This window comes from Tyto alba, unplaced genomic scaffold, assembly GCF_018691265.1.
Source record: "Tyto alba isolate M040663 unplaced genomic scaffold, T.alba_DEE_v4.0 Super-Scaffold_7, whole genome shotgun sequence".
Lineage (NCBI taxonomy): Eukaryota > Metazoa > Chordata > Aves > Strigiformes > Tytonidae > Tyto > Tyto alba.
In genome coordinates this window covers 5,317,953-5,338,788 of record NW_024881328.1, presented here as the reverse complement: position 1 = coordinate 5,338,788, position 20,836 = coordinate 5,317,953, and the positions used below count along the sequence as shown (strand labels likewise).

The following is a 20,836-nucleotide window of genomic DNA, read 5'->3' as shown; positions in this document are numbered from 1 at the left end:
AATATTTTAGACATTTAAAAAATCTGTGATATTAGATAAATGCAATTTGATCTCCTTGTTTGCCACATAAAAGCTGGAACTGCCTGAATTGATAAGATTGAATTGCATTATATTTATTGTTTCTACTCGCATATTTTTCTTATCTTCAAGAACACTTTACTTAAAACCGGGTGGTTAGTTATGCAGCCCTGCGACAGATCCTGGAAAATCTCTTCCATATTTGAATTCTAGCTTGAGGTGCCATGACTAGAGCACCAACATTGTTTAAAAAATATACATAAATAGCTATAGCTATAGCTATAGATCTGAAAAGGAAAGCCTTGATGGGTTGTGCAGTATTATTGCTATTCATGATCACTTTGGTGCCTCAGTAAGAGTAGTCAGGGATCCGGGCGTCATTGTGCCAGACAGTATGCAACATTGAAGTAAGACAGTTCCAGCTCTCAGCCTGAATAAGGACAAGTTGCAACAGGTGGAAAGAGCGAACAAAAGCAGGGGGTGGAAGGAAAAGTTGACAGCAAAGCCGACATGTCATGCATATTAAACAGGAGGCTTGGGATTCCTTTCTGCTCTTCGTTAGGACCGGGGTCTTAGCCCTGGCACCCTGGCCACTGGCCAACTCAAATAATGATATTTTCCTTACCTAAATTCCTCTTATGCTTTCAACAGGGTGCGATGGGTCTTTTTAGTCCCAAAGGGCGAAGCATCGCTCTGGGATGCCACAGCCCTTGCACACTTCCCTGGGGAATGGCCTCAGGGCAGTGTCTGGGAATATGCCTCCTAGCATCCTTTTAATCAGGAAGAAGAAAAAAATAACCTTTAGATCATAATATTGATTCACCTTCAGAGGTAGTTGCTGCAAAGTCATCTGGGCTCTGAAATCTGCTTTGGTTTCATAAAGGTACAGTTTTAAGTCAGGCACCCTGTCCCTAGTGTTTAGCAAAGTGTCTGTTTTTAAAAATTGCCCAGAGTTGCTTATCTTGTTTCACTCATTTTTTGTTACTTCAGAAGGCTGAATTTTGAAACTCAAAGCGTGGCATGTAAATATTCCTAAGTAATTACTAAAACATCCAGAATCATGGCTGAATGCATTTTGTTAGATAATTAAGTCTGTACAATGTGTGTGTGGGAAAAAAAAACAGCAGCAGAAACCCATTTTGGACCCTCACTGGACATGATGGAAGACATGGAGAACTCAGTGGAGCTTTAACCCTTTCTGGTTCCATGTGGTACTTTCTTCTTCCCCGGCTACAGCTTCTTCCAAGGGCTTGGTTGAGGGTTTAAAGTTTGTCCCCACACACGACTGGATATTTCTGTGGCAAACACCGCCTTGCTGAGGCTATTGTTTATTGAAGGGATGGTTACCAGGGCACAAACACATGTATTTGCACGGTTTCAGCTGCGTAATAGCAGGAGGAAAAAAAAAAAAAAAAAACAAAAAACAGAAACTTATTTTGTTGAAAGCATCGCTTAGAGATCCTAGAAAAAGGCCACTAATTGCAGACAGTGCTGAGAGAAGCCTGTGTGATTTTTCTCTCTTCCTTTCTAACACGTGAAGAGGCCAGTAGGTTGGGAGACCATATTTCGGGATGTAGTGAGAGGATTTACTGGCTCACCCAAACTTGCCAGGGGCCAGGTTCTGCAGTAGCTAACAAAGTCCTTCACCCACGTAGGATTACCTCTGTGATAAGGGGGCTAATTAGAGCAGCAGAAGTGGGAAATCACTCTATTTCTTTGTTAGCTCTGATGAGGTCTGAATTCTTTCCCCTTCCCAGCCCATTTATTATAGTTAGATGTGAAGTTCAAAGCCAAATGGATGCTATTTAGGGAGTACTATTACATTACAATGTTAGCATTATGTATAGGTCAGTTTTATTACTTTTAATGAAACCAAGAAATATAAAGCAGTAATGTATATTAGTGCAACATTACCAATGACAACGATTAAAACAGAAAGGAAAATGAAAACTATATGCAAATACGCAGTTTCCTACTGCAATGTTAATTTTGTCACTCCGCAGCTTGTATATTTGTGGTATTTATTTTTATTGCATCAACATGAATGCAGTCAGCTTCAGATACTGATAAAAGCCCACAAAACCAAAATGCAACATGCTGTTTATGGAGGGTGGCAACATTCATTTGGACTCTAAAGACTAAACTTATTTTTTGACATATTTTTACTCTCACATTTCTCTGAAACATTTACTGTAGGTATGTTCTTTTCTTAAAGCTTAGGAAAATACTGATCCATCAACAAAGAAGTAACAATAGTGGCATTTTGGAAACAAAACACGCCTAATTCATAAACAAATGGTGTCACTTCCACTGATAATAGGAGATTATGTTGCACCCAAAATCGCAACTGACTGTGACTCGTTCTCAAAAAAAAAAGGATCTTTCCTGAATTTGAATATCCTGTTTCCATCAATTATAATATAATGTTTCATTAATTCTTTGTTTTATTTCTAGTTCACTTTCCAAAATCCTTCCAGAGTTTACTATTTGGGTTGAAAAAGCATATTTTTAAATTGGGCATAACCAACTTCCATATAAACATTTGGCAGGGAAATCAGTGCATGTTCACTTAATTCATTTTTATTGAACCAAGTCCAGATTTTTAGTCAGGAAAAAGTTAGATATTAATCATATCTGAGCAGGATCATTAAATTTTCCTTTACCTACTAGAACAGCAGGGTCATTATAGAACCATGAGAAGTTAACTCACTTATTAATCTTTACAATTACATAAAAGTGATCATTTTTATAGTACTTAAGAGTAGCTCTTACCCATTATGTGAATAGTATGTGGGAATATGACAATATAATATAATGTATTATTATAGATGTGACCTGTGATTCATTGGTCTGTTCACTGACACACAACTGTCTGGAAAAGTTATCTGTTTGAGCTTGGATAATCTTTAATTGTTTCATATTCCTTGTGCTCATTTATAGGGCATACTAGTAAATAGAGAGCTAGTCTCTGAGTTATTAATTACCTCATTATTACTTAATTAACACTATTGCATACTTCATTTTTATGGGGAATTATTTCATAAAAGAAGGTATTTTATACTGACCAGCACAGTTAAGTATGAATGACAGTGATAGCCAATGTAAGATTGAGTTAGTTAAAGAAAATCAATCAGAAATCCTCACTATAGATTACTATCCGGTTTCTTCTGCCTTTTCCAGCAAATGCTTCTCATCTTTGACTTTGAAACCCAACAGTTTAAACTGGGTTCTTGTTTCAGTGGACTAATCCCCTTTCATAAATCATGTTCAAGTGCTGAAATAATTTGCACATCGTTTAAAGAGTATTTGCTTTGAAACATTCACCTCAAGCCCTTTTGTATATCCTTTCTCTCTAAAGATTTGTAGTATTTGTTTTGTTCTCTGAGGTATAAAAGACCTGGGTAAACTTTATTCCTGTTGTTTCAAGATTAGTGAAATAAAATGCATATTTATTCAACTGGGACTGAAAGGAGCTTTAGTAAAGACGATCATACATACGACCCATGGGAATGTTACAATACAAAATGTCTGTCTTAAAATCTCTTTAGGTTTGTTCAAAACACTATTGAAAGACTTAAGTTTAAAGAAAAATAAAAGGGGGGGGGGGAGTTACAAATCCATATTTCTTCTTTGTTCCAAAGAAGAGAGAGACATCATATATTTTTCTTAACAAAATAAACTCCTACATGCGCACTCAAGATAAATTTGATACAGAGGCAAGTAGAGACTGGATAGTCATGATTACTTTAAGTTTTCCTACTGAACTACACATACCAACACAGCATTTAAGAAAACTACATTTTGGGAAAAGGTGTAGTGGTTCTTTCAAACACACACTAACTTCAGAAAAAAAGAATCACAAAGAAATCATGAGGATTTTAGGTATTATTAGAGTCAAGCGGTTGTGCCCCTTCCATGTACTAAAAGTGAGGCTGACTCCTGTGATATGAGGAAAATATATTTACTCTGACTCTATCACTTTTAAACCCAACTATCCAAAAAGTCTTGTGCTGATTTGGAGCAGTTCCTTCATTCTTTATTAAGTAGATATTTGTTTACATTAGTAAGTAAAATTAAAGTTTGATGTATACTGTGCAGAATATCATGACTTTTATAGTTTAAGGCAATAGACAACGCAAACATTTACATCTGCTTGATCCTCAATCACCTGCATTGTCAGTATATCTGTTTTTGTACGTTTGTATTTTGCCTCCATAGGGAAAGACTATAGGCTGACAACTGATAACACCTAAATAGATGCAGACATTTTCACCACAACAGGAGATATTTTAGACTACTGCCTTTGGAGAGAGGTCAGAATTAGAGCAAGTGAGAAGGACTTGCTGAGCTTTGTTCTTTGGGAAGGAAGAGCCAGCCCAGCTTTCCATCACTCCTGTCAGCCTAATTCCGAAGCCTCTCGTGGTAATTATTGAAATGACTACCCCGACTGCTAGCCAGAAAAAAATTATTCTCACACTGTACTGTATTCTGAGGTTTCACTACTATTCATAACTAATCCAGATGCAATCCTCCTGGTACTTTGGGAGGAATGTGACAGAAATAAGGAGGTTTTTAGGTTATAAAAGTCTAAATTAAACTGTATTAGAGAGACTGTAAATCAGGCTCTAGATAGGAATACCTACTGCCCAGAGTCACCTCTTTCCCCATGGTGAAATCATTTAAATGTTTTTAACTTCCAGGTTGGAAGATGTATTAAATTTAAATTATGACCTCCAATCCCAAATATTTAAAGATCAACTTAATGGATGAAAGCATGTTATTGCCTCCTGGATAGGGCATATTAATGCTTTAAAGAGGGGTGTGCTTTGTAGGATCTCCTATTTGTTCCACCAGCTGCCTGCTGATGTGTCAGATAAACAAATTGTGCCTCTGAAAGCCGAAGGGTGGAGTACCACCGAAGGGTTAAGTGCTGTATTGTTTCTCAATTAAGTAAAAGGTTCCAACTAGCTGGCTTTAAATATTGATGCTGAAGAGAATGCTATGACATATGAGCAGCTCCCATCACCACCAAGGATATTTGGCTCCATTTAATTAATTCCATTGGCCATTGTCTTAACTGTGCCCAGGATTCACCCAAGAGGAATTCACTTGCGTTACTGTTATTGAAAAGTGTAACATAGCATTATCTGCCTCAGACAGACTTTTTGTAGCATTGAATCAATTCCCCGGTTCTTGAAAACAACTACCTCATTTGATTCCTTTCATAATTAATGAAATTCAGTAGTAATGTTTTAGCCCCTCAGCTCAGGCTGGAAGAATGTTCCAAAACTTCAGTTTTCAAGCTGAAAGCACTCTAATTTTCAGCCTAAATGGACTTATGGTACGAATGCCTTCTTGTGTCAGCATTGAGCTGGCTCCTTATTTTCAGCAGTGTTTTTCTGTCTCAGGTGTGCCACCCCAAACAAAGTTACAGACAGTAGTCTCATTTCTTCTCCTACTTGGTTTGGTAGACCAAGCCAGCCAAGATTTGTAGTTGTCTTTCCTGTGATAGGCTGCTGCTCTTTTTCCTGATCGTCTCAAACAGCCTTTTTCTGAATCTGCCCCAGTTTCAGTCAGTATTTCCTGCACATGGATATTCAAGGCAAGGTCTTCCTTAGAATTCACTCTTCTATATGGAAATGGCTCACCTGATACAGTCTAAGGATTGTATTTATCTGTTTCATGGCCACTTTTTTAAGAGATAAAAAGTAAACAACCAGAACATGTAGATGCTGCTGTCCTTTAATCTTTTACAACCAATGCATTCTCCGTGAAAACCAAAGAATGAGCCTTCCTTAAGTCTTTTTATAGCATATAAAATGTGTTCCTAGATGTGATAACAGTTTTTGTAATGAATTTTTAAGGTGTTCAATTTATATGGAAAAGTAACATTCTTATAAAACTGCTCAACTCTTTTCAAACAGCACATTTAAAATCAATGAAATTAAAACAATTTAAAATATTCCAGTGCAAAAACATTAAAAAAAAAACCTCTTGGAGAGAAAAAAAGCTTACGATGAAATTATCATTAAATTCATGAAGACACCTTGTCCAGAACGTAGAAATAGTTTAAAAAGCATGCAGGTATGAAGACCTGCTAGAGAGAGTATGTTTCTGCATGCAAAGCTTTATAATTCATACATGTTTCATTCAGACAAAGCTTTTCCTCAGATCTTCTCTGGGCCCCTTGTGATGCATGATGTCCTTAATGTGTGTGTCTGATATAAACTGATAGTTATATGCATGCCACCAGCCTGGTGCTTTTAAAATTTTGTGGTGAATGTGTCTGATATGTAGACGTGTAATATTATGCTTGGAGGTAAAATGCCTTCTGGGACAAGAGTTAACTGGCAGAATAAAGCAGAGACAAAGATACTTGGTGGTCTCTGGTCCATAATACTTTTTGGAAGGAGCCTCTGGAGCAAACTGGTTCCTAAACAGCACACAGATTTTCTCTTCAGAAGAGATAGCTGGAGGAACCGGAAAGTTAACTAAAAATTTAGTAGTGCGGGTGATGATCTGAAGATCACTCTTTGACTATCTTCTATCCAAGCTGTAGATACATGCACTTAAATCAAAATCTTTGCCTCATTGTTATGGTTTCCAAGAAGTTGAGAAGCTCTGTTCCTGCAAATATGAGCTTTGTATATATTTTTCTGTGAAAAGATATGTATAGTATCTTTCTTATCTATGTAAAATTAAAGATAATTGCTTTGGGGTGCTATAATGCTCCTACCTCCCTTTCTTCATATGAAGGTATCTTAGTTGATGTGTCACAATGAAAAAAACAAAAGATAGCACTAAAAGTTAATAGAGAAATAATGAAAACACTGTAATACCTGAATTGTTATATTGTGTTGTCTGAAAATCAGTCAGTATGATGGATCAAGGGTAGGACTGATATTGATGTACAATTGCACCCAGTGGGATACTTCATTTATTATTGCAACTTAATGTAAGTTAGATATTAGTCATTTCTGAACTGAAAGTTTAAGTCTTGCTTAAAAAATCTTTTGGTAGGTTCCAGATTTGGGGCATCTGATAGTTTGAATTTGAGGTTCAATTATGAGAAAAGTAGATATCTTTGTTTATTGCTCAAGTGGCTTGAGGGATGGAGACAGAAGAAAAGGTGAAAGACAAGTTTAAGCAGAGAGTCAAGCTGGTGACATGGGGAAAGGGAAAGAAAATAGAAGGATCCTGAAGCACCACTGGTTTGCTGCATCATTTGTCTGAATTTTGCTTTCCTCTGGGGGTACTGTGAAAGAGAAACAGTGCCAGGCAAGACGCAGCAGTGGTCTCATCTCATCTGATACACTTTTTTTAAAAAACATTTGTAATTGGTGAATGTGAGGATGAAGAGGATCCATTACAGTTATACTTTCTGTTTTTAATAACTCACAATGAAAATATTATTTGAAAACATATCTTTTATTTTGCGGGTTTTAGTCCAGAAAACTAAGTAAGCTGAATTCACCTCTTCCAAACAGTTGTTTACTTGGAATTCATCTGTAGCTGTCCCTGCTCAAGTTACAGGTCACGCATTATAATAAAGCTTTCTAATTCTGTGACAGAATATTCATAATGTCTTTAAAATACTCAGCTAGATAATGGTCCCTAGGATCTGGACAGCAAGACTTCAAAAGGCAGAGTCCTCTGATCTCCAGTTTCCTTATTCTCTCTAAGCTTGGAAGGTTTCAACTATCAAGCATAGATAGATTAAGTTTTATTGGTTGATTGTCTAATTGCATTTGTATTATCTTTCCCCTTAATATTATTTTCTTTTCTCTGTTTTGGATTTCATCCAAATATTACTACTTCCATGAAGCAGTTTTCTGAAAATATTTTGCTTTTGCTTTGATGCTTAACTGCTTAACACGTGAGTGCTGCAATAAGGTGCTGGTTCCTGATAATAGTTTTCCTTATGCAAGGAAAAGTTTCCACAATCTTCTGTGCTTTGCTTATATTTGATAGAGCTCTTCAGTTGAGACTTTTCATGGACAAGATAAGATTTGGTTAAACATCTGAACTTTTGAATGTTTATCTGAACTAGATTCGACCTCTAAATTTGTCCATCATTAGTTATTTTGCTTTTCTTTTTAGAGACTAAATTATGCTATTAAATATGTTCTAAAGGAGGTTAAGCCCCTGTGCAGTTTGTCAGCTGGAACATTAATTTTAAAGCTAAAACAATCTTCTGTTGTATCTTTTTAACTTTTCATCTGAATTTTAACTGGGGCTGGGCAAACCTAAAGTCAGTGCACCCATGCAAACCCCACATGTAGCTGATTGAAGTGTCTCAAAGTTGTTGTAATGACTGGCCTGATTTTATTTCAGGAAAAAATAAGGATATATAATAATTATTTGCTTGCTCAGGCAGCTTGTTCCAGTGCAGCTGTTCTGGGGGCTGGATGAAGCCCTAAATGCCACCACATGCCCCGCAGTGTCTCTGGAGGTGTCCCCACTCCGAGCCCCTACACAGGGGCCCGTCAGGCTGGGGGTCCCCGATACGGCTGCCGTGAACGCGTTGCACTAACAGTGTAGGGCGTGCTCGTTTCTGGGGTGCTGGTTACTCATGCCTTCAGCTGACCTCATCCGCATGTCCTCTTCGGACTCATGCCTTAGAGTCACCGACCCAGATCTTGCCGTCGTGCTGCCTGTGTGGTGAGAAGGAGCCGCCACCAGATTTTAGGGGGGGAAGCTGGGGGTTCTGTGGGGGGCACAGGTCCCCGACCGCCGTGCACCTTGGCCAAAGCCGCGGTCAGTAGCACAAGGAAGAGAGAAGGCATCGTAGAGTTTGTGTCTGCTGTTACACAACTGAGCTGTGTGGCCTGATCTTTATTAGAAGACAACTTCCGAGAAAGTCAATGCTAAAAAAGCCCACACCTTACTTAAGCACACTGGAACTAGAACTTTCAGGTAAGCAGCCAAATTTGCAACATAAATTCTTATAACATGGCTAAAGATTCATCCATAAAGCTTCATTCTGAGCTTTCCTATTCCTCCTGTAATTACAGTGTCTCAGCCCAAGAAGGAGACTGATCAGTAACATAGCTCACAAGGCACCTTCTCCCACTAGCAGCCCTCCATAGGGTAGGCTCACACAAAAGCTATAGCCTCCATTTGGTCTGTTTCATGTTTTTACGTTCGTTTTATACAGATCCTAAAGCACCTTCGGTGGAAGTCTTTCCCGTGTCCTTGCAGTGCAACTCTGACACTACCTTGTAAGCAAAGAGCTGTAACTGCTGAAAAGTTTGAAAATCGATTGTGTTTCAACAAATAGAAATAATTTCTACAGAAACATAAAATGAGGTTGATGGCAGTAAAAGTCACTTTTTCTAAGGCTTTTATTTATGTGAAAATAGATGTTGGAGATTCTTACCAAAACTATCACTTAAGGTAAGAAATAAAAAGAATTCTTAAATCCATCCACTTATTCTTTTTAAAAATGAACTCATGGGTGATCTTTTGCTCAGTTATACTTACTATAATGATTTAATTGAAGTAGAAATAATTTGATAAAGTAGAGTCAACATATGAACAGAGTACAGCAAATGGATTTCAGGTCTTTGGCTAGATATTTTTTGATTACTTTAAAGATAATAGGTGTGCCTTTCTCATTCATAAACTATCACATCTGTATTCACTGGAAAGTACTACACTTGTATTAAAAGAGAAAAATATACTGGAACTTGTGGTTTGAAGCAATAAATATACAGATGAACGTCACTACCCTTCTTCATTGGCAATAAACAATTTTAACATGTTGGTTTTCATAACTTATGCACTACGAATTGATTCTAACCTTTATTTTGTGAGAAGAATTAGAAGTTCAAAAAATATAACATTGTAATTGGAGGTTGACTGTAATGGAAACATAATTAAATTCTAAAATATTTTATTTTTAAATTTAGAAGTACAGAATATAATTGATAATAGTCTCAATAAAAAGAAAATTATTTGGTATGATATTCTTTCTGGAAAGGTCCCATAAAATTGGATTTGAATAAAAGATTCAACAAAGTATCCAAGTGCATGTCTAAATTTAAATATATGAGTCATTTGTATGACTCTTAACAAGGGTGATATAAATACAGCAATGCCAAGTCTCCCTTGTTCTCTACAGATAATTAGTTTGTTTTCCAAAGCATAAGGCAGAATTATATGTAGGTTTTGAAGTTAAAAGTGCACACATGGCCAGCAGTACCCGGCTACTCAGAAGGGTTTTCTTTTGGCACAACAATCTATCTGGTGTTCCTGATAGAAAAAGAAACTGTGTCATTTTCTTGTCTTTTGTCTAAGCAATTTAGTGTAAGTGACGACTATTCATATTATTTGTAAAAGGTTGAAAAGATATTTATTTTAGTCTAACTCAGTCAGTAGGTAAGCATAAAGACCTAAAACTTTTTTGGCATATATTCCACAAGAGGAGAAAACAAACAGAATTCCATATTCTAAAAAACCCTGAACGCATTTCTTGTAAATTATTTGTTCAATTCAATATGGAAATAGTATTCAGTTTCTTGTTCTGTCTTCCTCACCCTTTAATTGCATGTTTGTTTTCTTTTGGGATGTCTGCTTAAATAATAATTTTTAATTTTATACATCAACTTCAGAAGTCATTAATTGAATTTTTTTTTTTTTTTCTCCTCAATAACTATTGTGTTTTATATGAGTGGGATGAGACTGTACTGCTGAAAACACTGGAACAGGGCAGCACTGAGTCACTCAGGTAGCAAAGGGCAAGGACCACTCTTTAATTCCTATGTGTTAAACCTTCCAAGTTACTGAGTATTTTCCCTGAGAATTTTAGCAACTCTTTCTAAAGGAGGGAAGCCCACCAAATGCAAAAAACCTCTCCATCGTGCCTCAGTCTTTTGCCTATATTCATCTGCAATTAGATCACTCTTTACCTGAAAATTTAACAGAAAGCAGCTACCGAAGGAGACTCGAGATCAGAGGGGTCCTCAGTGACCGGTGCTTGCACAAAACTGCCCTCCTCAGTTCAAGGGGGATAACCGACTGCAGCTATTTTTTGCAAAGAGACTGTGTCAAGAGTCCTAATCCCTGACACGAGCTTGGAAAGACCAGTTTCCCCTTCCCAAGCACGCTGTACTCTCTCTTCCTAGAGCCTGAATAGTCTGACTTTGTGTACTGCAACAGACTTCATCCAAGTCCCACATGTTTTACATTAGACGAACATAAACTAGTCATACTGTATGAATAAAACGAACTCATTGATTTCTGGCATTGTGGTTTTTATATTCAAGTTAAGTGTGTATAATAGCATTTCTAATACTGTGACAATACCAAAAAAATCGTGGAAAGAAAGCCGTGGCGTGTCCTGGGTGATCTAGTCCAGTCCCTCCTGTCACAAGGTACTGTGTTCTGTGTCCTCTTTCATAAATTTACTAAATTTCATCTTAAATTCTTTTAGTTTTATTTGCCACCATGCCTTCTTTGAAAGGGTGTTTTAGAACTTCGTATTATGGCCAGTTTATGCTCATTTATTCTTGTGCCAACATTGTTCTTCAGTTTAAACAGCTCTTCTCCCTCCCTGCTGTCCTCTGCTCGTCTTCTGCTCCTTTTCCCACCCCCACCAGCAAATTCGTAGAGAACAATCACAGCCTTTCTCAGCCTTTTTCTAGCTGGCCAGACATGCTAAGCTCCCTGGCCGCTTTCGAAAGCTCAGCAGCCCATTCTCCTGGTACTCCTCACGGCCACTGCCCGCACCTTTCCTGTCATGAATTCCCAGCTCACACGTGAGCGTTCAAGGTTGCACTCGTAAGAGAGAAACATTTTGTATTAATCCTTCTCTGACGTGCACTGGGTAGTATTAGGTCTAATCTGGTTTCTCCAGCTTCCAGGCTCAAAAACACTAAGATTTTGCCTGATATCCTCATCCTTGTCTCAGCTGATGATGCTTCCCAGCCTTGCGTCACTGACAAGTATTTTTTTGAATGCTCCTACTTTTTCTGTTGAAGTCGTTAATGAAAACACAAAGATCAGTTCCAAGAATATTTAAGGACTTTCCCTGGTAACTTTCCTTCAATACAGTAGTTCTCCTTCCAACAAAGCTCATTTTAATACCTTATTTAGTCACTTTACAGTTATTGTTTTAATTCTCTTCATCTTCTCTAGTTTAACCAATAATTTCCCATTTGGAATTATAAAAAATGTACAACTGAATTCCAGATAGATTTGGCCTATTGTATTTTCCTTTTATTAAAAAAAAAAAAAAAAACAAAAAAAAACAAAAAACAACCCACATTTATTTTATTAAAGAAAGATATCAGGTTAGTTTGGTATGATCTTCCTTTGTAAATCCAATACATACTCAGAAATATTGCTTTACTATTCTAAATATTCATCCTACAAATGCCACTAAGAAAAGCTGTGGGGGGAGTGCCAGTTTGCTTCACAATGTAAGCATGTAGTGATATTTAGCACACTATTAATTTATTTCTATTTATGATTAGTGGGGGAAAAAATTTGTTAAAAGTTTATATGCATAAGAACAGGATGCAGAATATGAATTATATAGTCATTTTACTGAATCTTTACTGCTAATGCACACAAATTTCACAAACTGTAATGACACTACTGAGCACTTAAGTTGTTAGCCTGTCATATTACAGAGAAGTTATTTGCACTGTATAATTACTTTTTTCTTTTTCTTATTGTCTATTTCTGAGCTTGCTTCATAAACATTTGTAAAAGTAGATATACCTGCTGTGGCAAATACCCGTTTTAAGACCATAAACCTGAATGACTTCATGTCCTTTGGTGCCTACGCAAATAACGGTTTCCTAGCATCCCCTGGCCGGTGACACCCATTCTGTCACCTGATGCTGCAGTTCTCGGGTCTATGCTCTGTAGTTATAAAATCTACGATTTTAAAGCTTATCATAAACATAGGGAATAGAGGTAATGTCTAATTCCTGCATTTTCCTCACCAATCACCTGTGTAGCACTTTTAAGCAGACCATGTACCTGCCTTTCATGTTACTCTCTTACAGAAAAAGATATAGTAATTGTAGTGTGGAGATAACTCATGAGACCTGCCCAGGAATTTCACCAAGTGATAAAATCGGATGGCTGACAAAAGCCTTTAGCTCAGTAAAGTAGGTGAAGTGAATTCTTTATCCTCAGTGATCAGACTTTACTGACTCCACCTCTGAGTATCACAAAGAAAAGGAAGGAGGCAGGAGCTTGTTTTTGTCCTTCTCAAAACTTTGGTGCTGGTTGAAAAACTGACCGCTTATACAGGCGTTAATGCATGCTGCTCCTTCCTTAAAGGAATAGCAGTAGTTTCACATCTGCTGCAGCCAAAAAAATCTGAAAAAAATGTTGAATTCTGTGTTCTAATTAAATCTGATAAAACTTAAAGTCATGAGTCATTATATATTCTTAAATTACAGTGTCTCCTGGAATGTAGGCATAGTCATACGCCCATGCATGTTAAGATATATTTCTTCAGGAGGGTGAGACACTCAGCAATTAAGCATTCCCATTACTTGAAATTAACTAATTAATTACTTTAAATTAATATTTTCACAGATATGTGATAGTTCTGTTGTTAGACTGGAACTTTCATTATCCAAAGTCATAGAGAACTACTTCTACCTTCCCGTTTGCCATCTCAGTTTTGATTCAGACCTGTAAGATGTTGCTGAGGACTCTGGATAAGAGTCTGTAAAGCACTTAAGAAAACTATTAGTTTAAGACATCAGAGATCATAGTTAAGTCCATGGATGTATTCATATGTATTTTAAGAAAGTTGCAGCTAGGATTTTGATCAATGTATTCTATATTTTGAATGGTCAAGATTGTCACTTCTATTATTCCTCGGGAAAAGGAAATATTTATGGGTGTTATCATTATGCTTCAAGTCATCTTCATTTCTAAGAACTTCCTGAAATTTTGAAGTCCTCAAGAATATTAAAAAAAAAAAATCACAAATTCAAAAAGAAGGTACTAATGTAAAGCTATTTGAATCACTTAATGCCTTATTCACTCCCACTGCTGCCCTTCATTCTGTATGATCCCTTTCCATCCAAATTAATTGCATACAATAATTTTGGGTGTTATAATAAACAGATAGGCATCATAATAATGTATTTCAGTTAGGAAGAGGTACTTGGAAGAAATTGGTTTTGCAATACACATGATGTGAGACAATCAATAGTGCTTTAGTCTGACAAGCACTGTCAATATCCATTGTCACAGTTCAGAAAGCCATTAATGGATAGTTCTTCAAAAACCAATGCTTTCAACATGTTAGAAGTGTTCAGATATACTGTACCTGGCAGGAATTAATCATAGGTAAACCCTTGGGATTATGTATAAATGTTTTCTAAATTAAGAGTGAAATAAAAGTCTTTGGAAGGAATGTGAGATCATGTTATATGGAGTTACAAAATCTTGCCAATAAAATATGGAGCTGTTTAGAACATATTAAAACATTTTACTTTCTGAATCATTCAGGCTCTGCCCAGAACATCACACCAAGGAAAAACAGTCTGCTAGAAACATATTGTCTAGGTACATGATTAAATTCAGAGAAAGTAATCACATAAAAGTTTTGATCCTTGCCCTGAAAAGATTAGAGCCTTACCTGGTTCTTTTAGTTGTGGTCATGCTAAAACCCTGGAGAAAGGCTTTTGTAACTCCACATTGAAAATATATTAGCTACTGCTTAATAATATTTAAATTTTAAAATGTTTACTCGCATTGCATCATACATACAATTCAGTGCATTAAATTATAGCAAATAATTCTTCATCTGTACATCTCAAAATTTCCATTTGCTCTAATGGTACTATTTTTGCAGAACTGTGAGATTTGAAGGTAATGCATTAATTCTTTCCTTCCACCTGTCATCTTGTGTAAAAACTTCCGTATAGACTTTATTTTGTGGGTTTACATCATACTCCTGTTACTTCTATATTATTAGAAATATTAAGGCTAGAGTTTTAGCATTGAATAAGTATTCAGAGGATTTATACAGGCCCAAAAAGAGACAGTTCAATTTTTTCTTGATGCATTTTTTTTTTTTTCTCAGATAATTTAGCCTATATTTATCCTTCCTAATTCAGCTGATGTTATTACAGTTCTATACAACATTAAGGACAAAGGTGTGCTCTTTATTTTATGCCAAATGATGTGTTTATACTATTTTCTTTTTGTACTCAATCTGTATTACACTTCCCTAATGTGATAAGATGTTGTGATTTAATGTATATTAATTCTAGAACAAATTATCTGAAGAAAAGATCCTGCCATTTTTTTTCATTTGTCCCTTCATACCTTTCCCACCTGTGGAATAAATAGAGATCTCATAAATTGACCAAAGTAATCAGAAATGCTTTTCTACATCTGAGGGTCCTACTTCATTTACAGCTAAATGTGAAAGCCGGTCAGTATTCAGGATATGTTTTTGCTGCTGGATTTAAGTGTCCTGGCACCCATTTGCATTAACAAAAAAGATTAATGTAATATTGGACTCTGTTGGCTTCCCCACTACATGCACTATAAAAGGCCCTGGCCCAACAAGAGCAAGCACGTGTTTCCTTTTTCTGTCTCTGAAACTCTTGGTGCAATACAAGAAATACTTAATTGAAGAGTCTGTGCAAAGGGAGGGGAATTATCCTTCTGTTCTGTGTTGTTTTTCAAACATTTATGTAGCTATATAAATGTGAGTAGCTTCAGAAATTGAGAATATGAGTTTATTCAATACAGTGAATCAAATGGCACACCTATGTAGTTTATGCCAGGGAACATACTGTAGAACAAGTGGTAGATTTTATTTCTTATTATTTTATCCTTAGGTCCTTAAGTGTCCTATTTCACTTCTGTATGGAAATGTTTTCCATTTTTTCACTTTTTTGACATTTGCCAGTTCTCTTTCATGGAGGATTCTTCTGAACCTGAAATTTAAAAAGGAAGATACTCCAAAAAATATTTATTGTGGTTTTTGAGTTTTATAACAACTTTTTTTGTTTTCTTTTGGAAGTAACATTTGGTCCTCTTTGTATTTCCAAATATAATAGAAAAGCCATATTAATGTAGCTATATCGCAAGAAGAATGGTTTGGCAAGAGGAGGAATATTTCTAAATGAGATCCCAACAAGAATATTTCTGGCTAAGCTTGGTTTTGGAACATTGCTATCTAAACCCTTGAATTTCTGGGAGGCTTGGAGTTTCCCTCTGGTGACTCACACATGTTTAATAGAATAAAATAAGAAATTCATCAAAATTATCTTTACTGCTCTTTTAAACCATGTGCTATACAACTCAACATGGAACATACAAAAGTATCCAAGACAATAATTATTCCTACCTCTAGATGTAGTTTCAACACCATAATTGCTGTTTCAGGTATAAAACTTAGAGAGGGGTTAATGCATCTTTCTAAACAAGAGGGATCTTTACCCTGCTGACAATCCCCTATCCTATTATTCACAGTATGGCCATATTCACTTCAGCTAGAACATCTTAACAATTCTGGTGTATACTCAGAGCTAAGCATGTAGTTCAAGTGGGCATAAAATGCTTCAGAGTCCCACAGAATGGGAAATGTGGCAGGCATCTTAAGTGACTTGGATTTTTTCACTCCTGCATCATTTGCACTGGGGAAGCTTCACTGTAAGTCAGGAAAAAGCAAACCTAAATATGAATTGCTATGGACAGAATAACCCTAAGCAACAAGAAACTCCCCAAACTAAATACAATTCACTTCACTGTTTCAAAGTACCATTAAGATGCAGAATTAGAAACATCCATTTGTTGTTCTTTTTATAGCACCGCCAAGTGACTTGGAATTTTAGCTTGTCCCTGCCAAGGATTGCTCAATTTTGAACAAAAAGTCCTCCACTATAATGTTAAAAAAGCACCAGCCATCAATTGAATGCTAATCTTTATATTCTATGATACATCACTCCAAGAATGCTACCATTAAAAAATGTGAATTCTATTTTTCATAAGTGATGGATTATTGCAGCAAGCTGTGTATTTTCCAGTAAAGTGTCCTTTTATTTGTCCTGTGTGATTACTAGTTTGTGGAAGTATGTGTGGGGTCACTTTAGTGCTGTGGGAAAATGGAGCACTCTTCTGTTAAAATCAGTAGTGAAATCAGAAGCAAACTATGCTCTGATCATCATAGGCATGTGTTTAAATATTGCTTTCCTTAATTGGCTATGTTCTATTTACTTAAAATGAACAATTTGGCAAGTTTTTCTCCCCTGACAACAGCAAAGCGTAAACCATTTTATAAGTTTGGCTGTTAAAATCAGATTTGTAATGTAAACCACAATATTCCAGGGTTGTTACTGTTGCTTAACCAGTTATTTTCGCTTGCCATTGTTTTATAATTGTGCACCTTTAATCATTCTGGTTCTGTTTATAACTCATGCAAAACTTCTTGCTAAAAAATAGCCCAATAATATTGATCATAATTTTATTTTTGCTCTCTCTCTTCCCTTGGATCCTCTGCACGAAGGTCACTGCATTATAGGGAAGATTCAAACTGGATGGGGAGATTAGGGAGCATCTCTGTAACCGCACATAATTATCTAAGGCACTATTTAGAAATTCTGTTGAAGGGACAGTGGGCCAACTCCTGTGAGATCAACTTGTGGAGAAAATACTGTGTTTTGGTGTATTGATTGATTGATTGATTGATTGATTGATTGATTGATTGATTGATTGATTTTCAAGAGAAAATGGAAAGCTATTCTTTTCTCTGAAAGCAGAAGCCATCCCTCTCAGCTGGAGATCCTTGCTGGGGAAGACTCCTGGGGAATATCTGGGGGGAATGGGCAGGGTGAGAGAGCCCAGGACACGGGACAAGGGTGGTGAGGCTCAGGTGATTTCTTAGAGAACTTAATAAACCTGCTTGTTTAAGGAAACCTTTGGAGAAGATCTTCCCATGGCATCGCTTGCTGCTTCTGGATCATGCTGAGTTTCTCCTTCCTACAAATACTGCTTATTTTGATAGCTATGATGGTGACCTGTAAGCACCTCAGCAGAGAAAAAGTTAAATTTATGTCTTTGAAACTTCCTCCAGGGGATTTTCTGCATCTGGGTTCTATGTCTTTTTGACACAGAGCAGGAATAAATTGAGCTCAAAATGTTTCTCAGTTTGGTAAATGCCTAAATATAATAAAATATAATCATTAGGACAGGAATACTTTTCTTTCCATAAATTAATGCATCTTGCACACATTTCATGGCATATAGCCATGTTTTCTATAACTGCATTAAATATATATATAACGTTTAATCCATCTTGGCAAGAGGATTCAGTCCTTCGCTAGTGGTGTAACCATCCATCCTTTCTCATAACAAGTAGTATATAGCTAATAGTGCATAGCACACTTAAAGTCCAGAGTTTTAGCTGAAAAATCATCCATGTGAAACTTGTGGGATTCATGAACATTTCATGAGTAAACTGGTCGCCATCCAAATACTTATGGGCCATAAATAATACAACTCTGTGAATAAGCAGCACAGTGAACTCATCATGTTTATTCACAAAAGTATTAATCAGATGTTTTGTACTATCCAACCAGCTACACTGATGACCTACCGCATGATTTTACTGGGGTAGCTATGGCTATTATTTTCTGAAGATATTTGAACAAACTACTTTTAGTTTAAAAATATTGTTTCACTGAAGCCTTTTCTTTTCATTTCCTTTAGTTTTCAGACTGAACTACAGTGCTTCTGACACAAATGACAGAAACCGTGTTAAAAGCAGATTAAAGAAGTTCATCTCCCGAAGACCCTCCTTGAAAACATTGCAAGAAAAGGGACTTATTAAAGGTGTGTTTGGTCTTATATAGATATGTTTCTGGAGTAAAAATTCACAAATTAGTTTTTCATTCTCAGTTAAATGAATAAGTGCATTGGACAAATACTTCTTAGATATGGTTTTGTTGTTATATCTCCTAAAACTTGCACTGCTGAACTGTAAAGAAAAACTCAACATATGGTGTTACATCTACCTCTGTGCTGATTACTGCTTCATTTTTCTGCTTTGGTGTGCATGTGGTAGAAGCCCCTCCATTTAACACAGGTACTCACCATGTACATTTCAAATCAACATGCTGCATACTCCATTTCTTTTTAAGAAAAGCATGTTGATATAGTTTTATATTTTGGAATCTGAAATAGGAACTTCAGATACTGTGCTAATTTGTTTTCTGGGGTAGGCTGGAATACTTTCTGCTGTCTCCTCTCATTATTTTTCTAACTTGCCAACAAAGTACATTTTTAACAATTTAAAATACATGCCAGTGAATAATAAATGCTTTGAATCTGTGATTTTTTTTTTTCCCTACTCCAATTTCTTGCTAAGTTGGTCAGCCATCACTTTCACATATCCTTAAAAAACTGTTTCTTTGATAAAATGTGTTAGTCTATCCAAGGAGTAAGCGTTTTGTTAAGAAGCTGGTAGTTAACTTGAAGGCAGTAGCATTCTGACCACTAATAATCAAGCAAAGCCATGTTTTCAAATATTGTCTGGAATAATGTTTTAAAAATTTACGCACTCCCAAATTATTATGTGTGAAACCCACAACTGCACATGCAAATTGACTAGAAAGAGGCATTTTGCCAGCAGCCCCTGTCAATCTCTGGAGTGTGAGTTTTCCAGTGGTGTGTCAAAAATGGCAAGGGGTGTTTCTAGTGTGTATTAAACTTGTCTGTCCTGAGCCAAGAGATTGACCCCAGCCAGCAAAAGCTAAAGCAGCCACAAGAGTTAAACACCAGCTGGGCCCATGTCTGAAGAGAAGATTTTATGAATTAAGTTCTTATGTTTTAGATTCATGCAGAAATGTTCAGTGCAATGTTGCTTACTGTAAGGAAGTCTTCATTATATGAAATCATTATGTGCCTTAGTGATGGGATTCTGCTTCTAGCTGCCACAGAAACTTAGGGAAAAAAAAGCAATTTATACATAAATATATATGTGTGAGATGTGCACACTCACACACCAAACTTTCAGGATCTGTCCTTACGCATTCATAGTCTCTTTGAAGTACTCTGTGGGTTGAGGGTGGGATTTGAATGCATCACATTAGTTTGTTTCAGTTATTACAGTAATAGAGTAGTAATTTATAGTCTTTTAATTTCTGGTTTTAAGGGTTGGGGTTTTTTTTAGTTTAATAAAGTGTGGCTGATGAATCTCCTGTGGTGTTACATAGGGATCAGATGTGATCCCTGCTAACAAATCCAGATTCATTAGCATAACTCAAATCCATCCTCTAATATATCTCTCTAGGAAAGCCAGATGAATTTGGGTTTGGCTACGGTTGCATTAAGCTCTTGATTCATAAACATAGCTTGATTCTACCTGGGATAGTCTTTTACAGCTAAGAAAAATACATGATTTGTGACACACTAATTCAGAATCGGTACCCAGCACAGTTTTATTACCAAACTGTTACCAAGAGGAAAACATGTTATTTATCCACCATGAAGTTTCATTAGGATTAGGTTTTGGCCATGCAAATGAGGCAGGATTCGTTAGCACGGCTTAATTCCAATCTACAGTAAGTCTATGTGAAATGCTCATTTGATAAGGTTCCTTCATTGTCTTCACCAGAGTTTATCCCTTAATCTGTTAAAATGTTATGAAAATGCAGTTGCAGTGCTTATAGAGAGACCACTTTTAAATGTTAATTTTTAGGCTCACATTAGAATATTTTTAAATCACAAAATGCAACCATCCAGATTAAAAATGAAAAGCTTGCCAAATTTTTGTATTATAAGATGCATCTATTTATTTTTATAAAGGTGACTTAAATGGTTGCAGAAA

The 20,836-nt window shown here is 36.3% G+C and overlaps 1 protein-coding gene across 6 annotated transcripts in view; it reads left to right on the top strand.

Annotated features, from left to right (window-relative positions):
* The window catches only part of ARHGAP15 (Rho GTPase activating protein 15), a 332,260-nt gene that overhangs the window by 174,728 nt on the left and 136,696 nt on the right, over positions 1–20,836 (top strand). For all 6 annotated transcript variants that reach the window (XM_032997444.2, XM_032997445.2, XM_032997440.2 and 3 more), the window contains one exon: positions 18,718–18,840. In XM_032997444.2, coding sequence (XP_032853335.2) covers positions 18,718–18,840 — 123 coding nt within the window. The remainder of the gene's footprint in view (positions 1–18,717; positions 18,841–20,836) is intronic.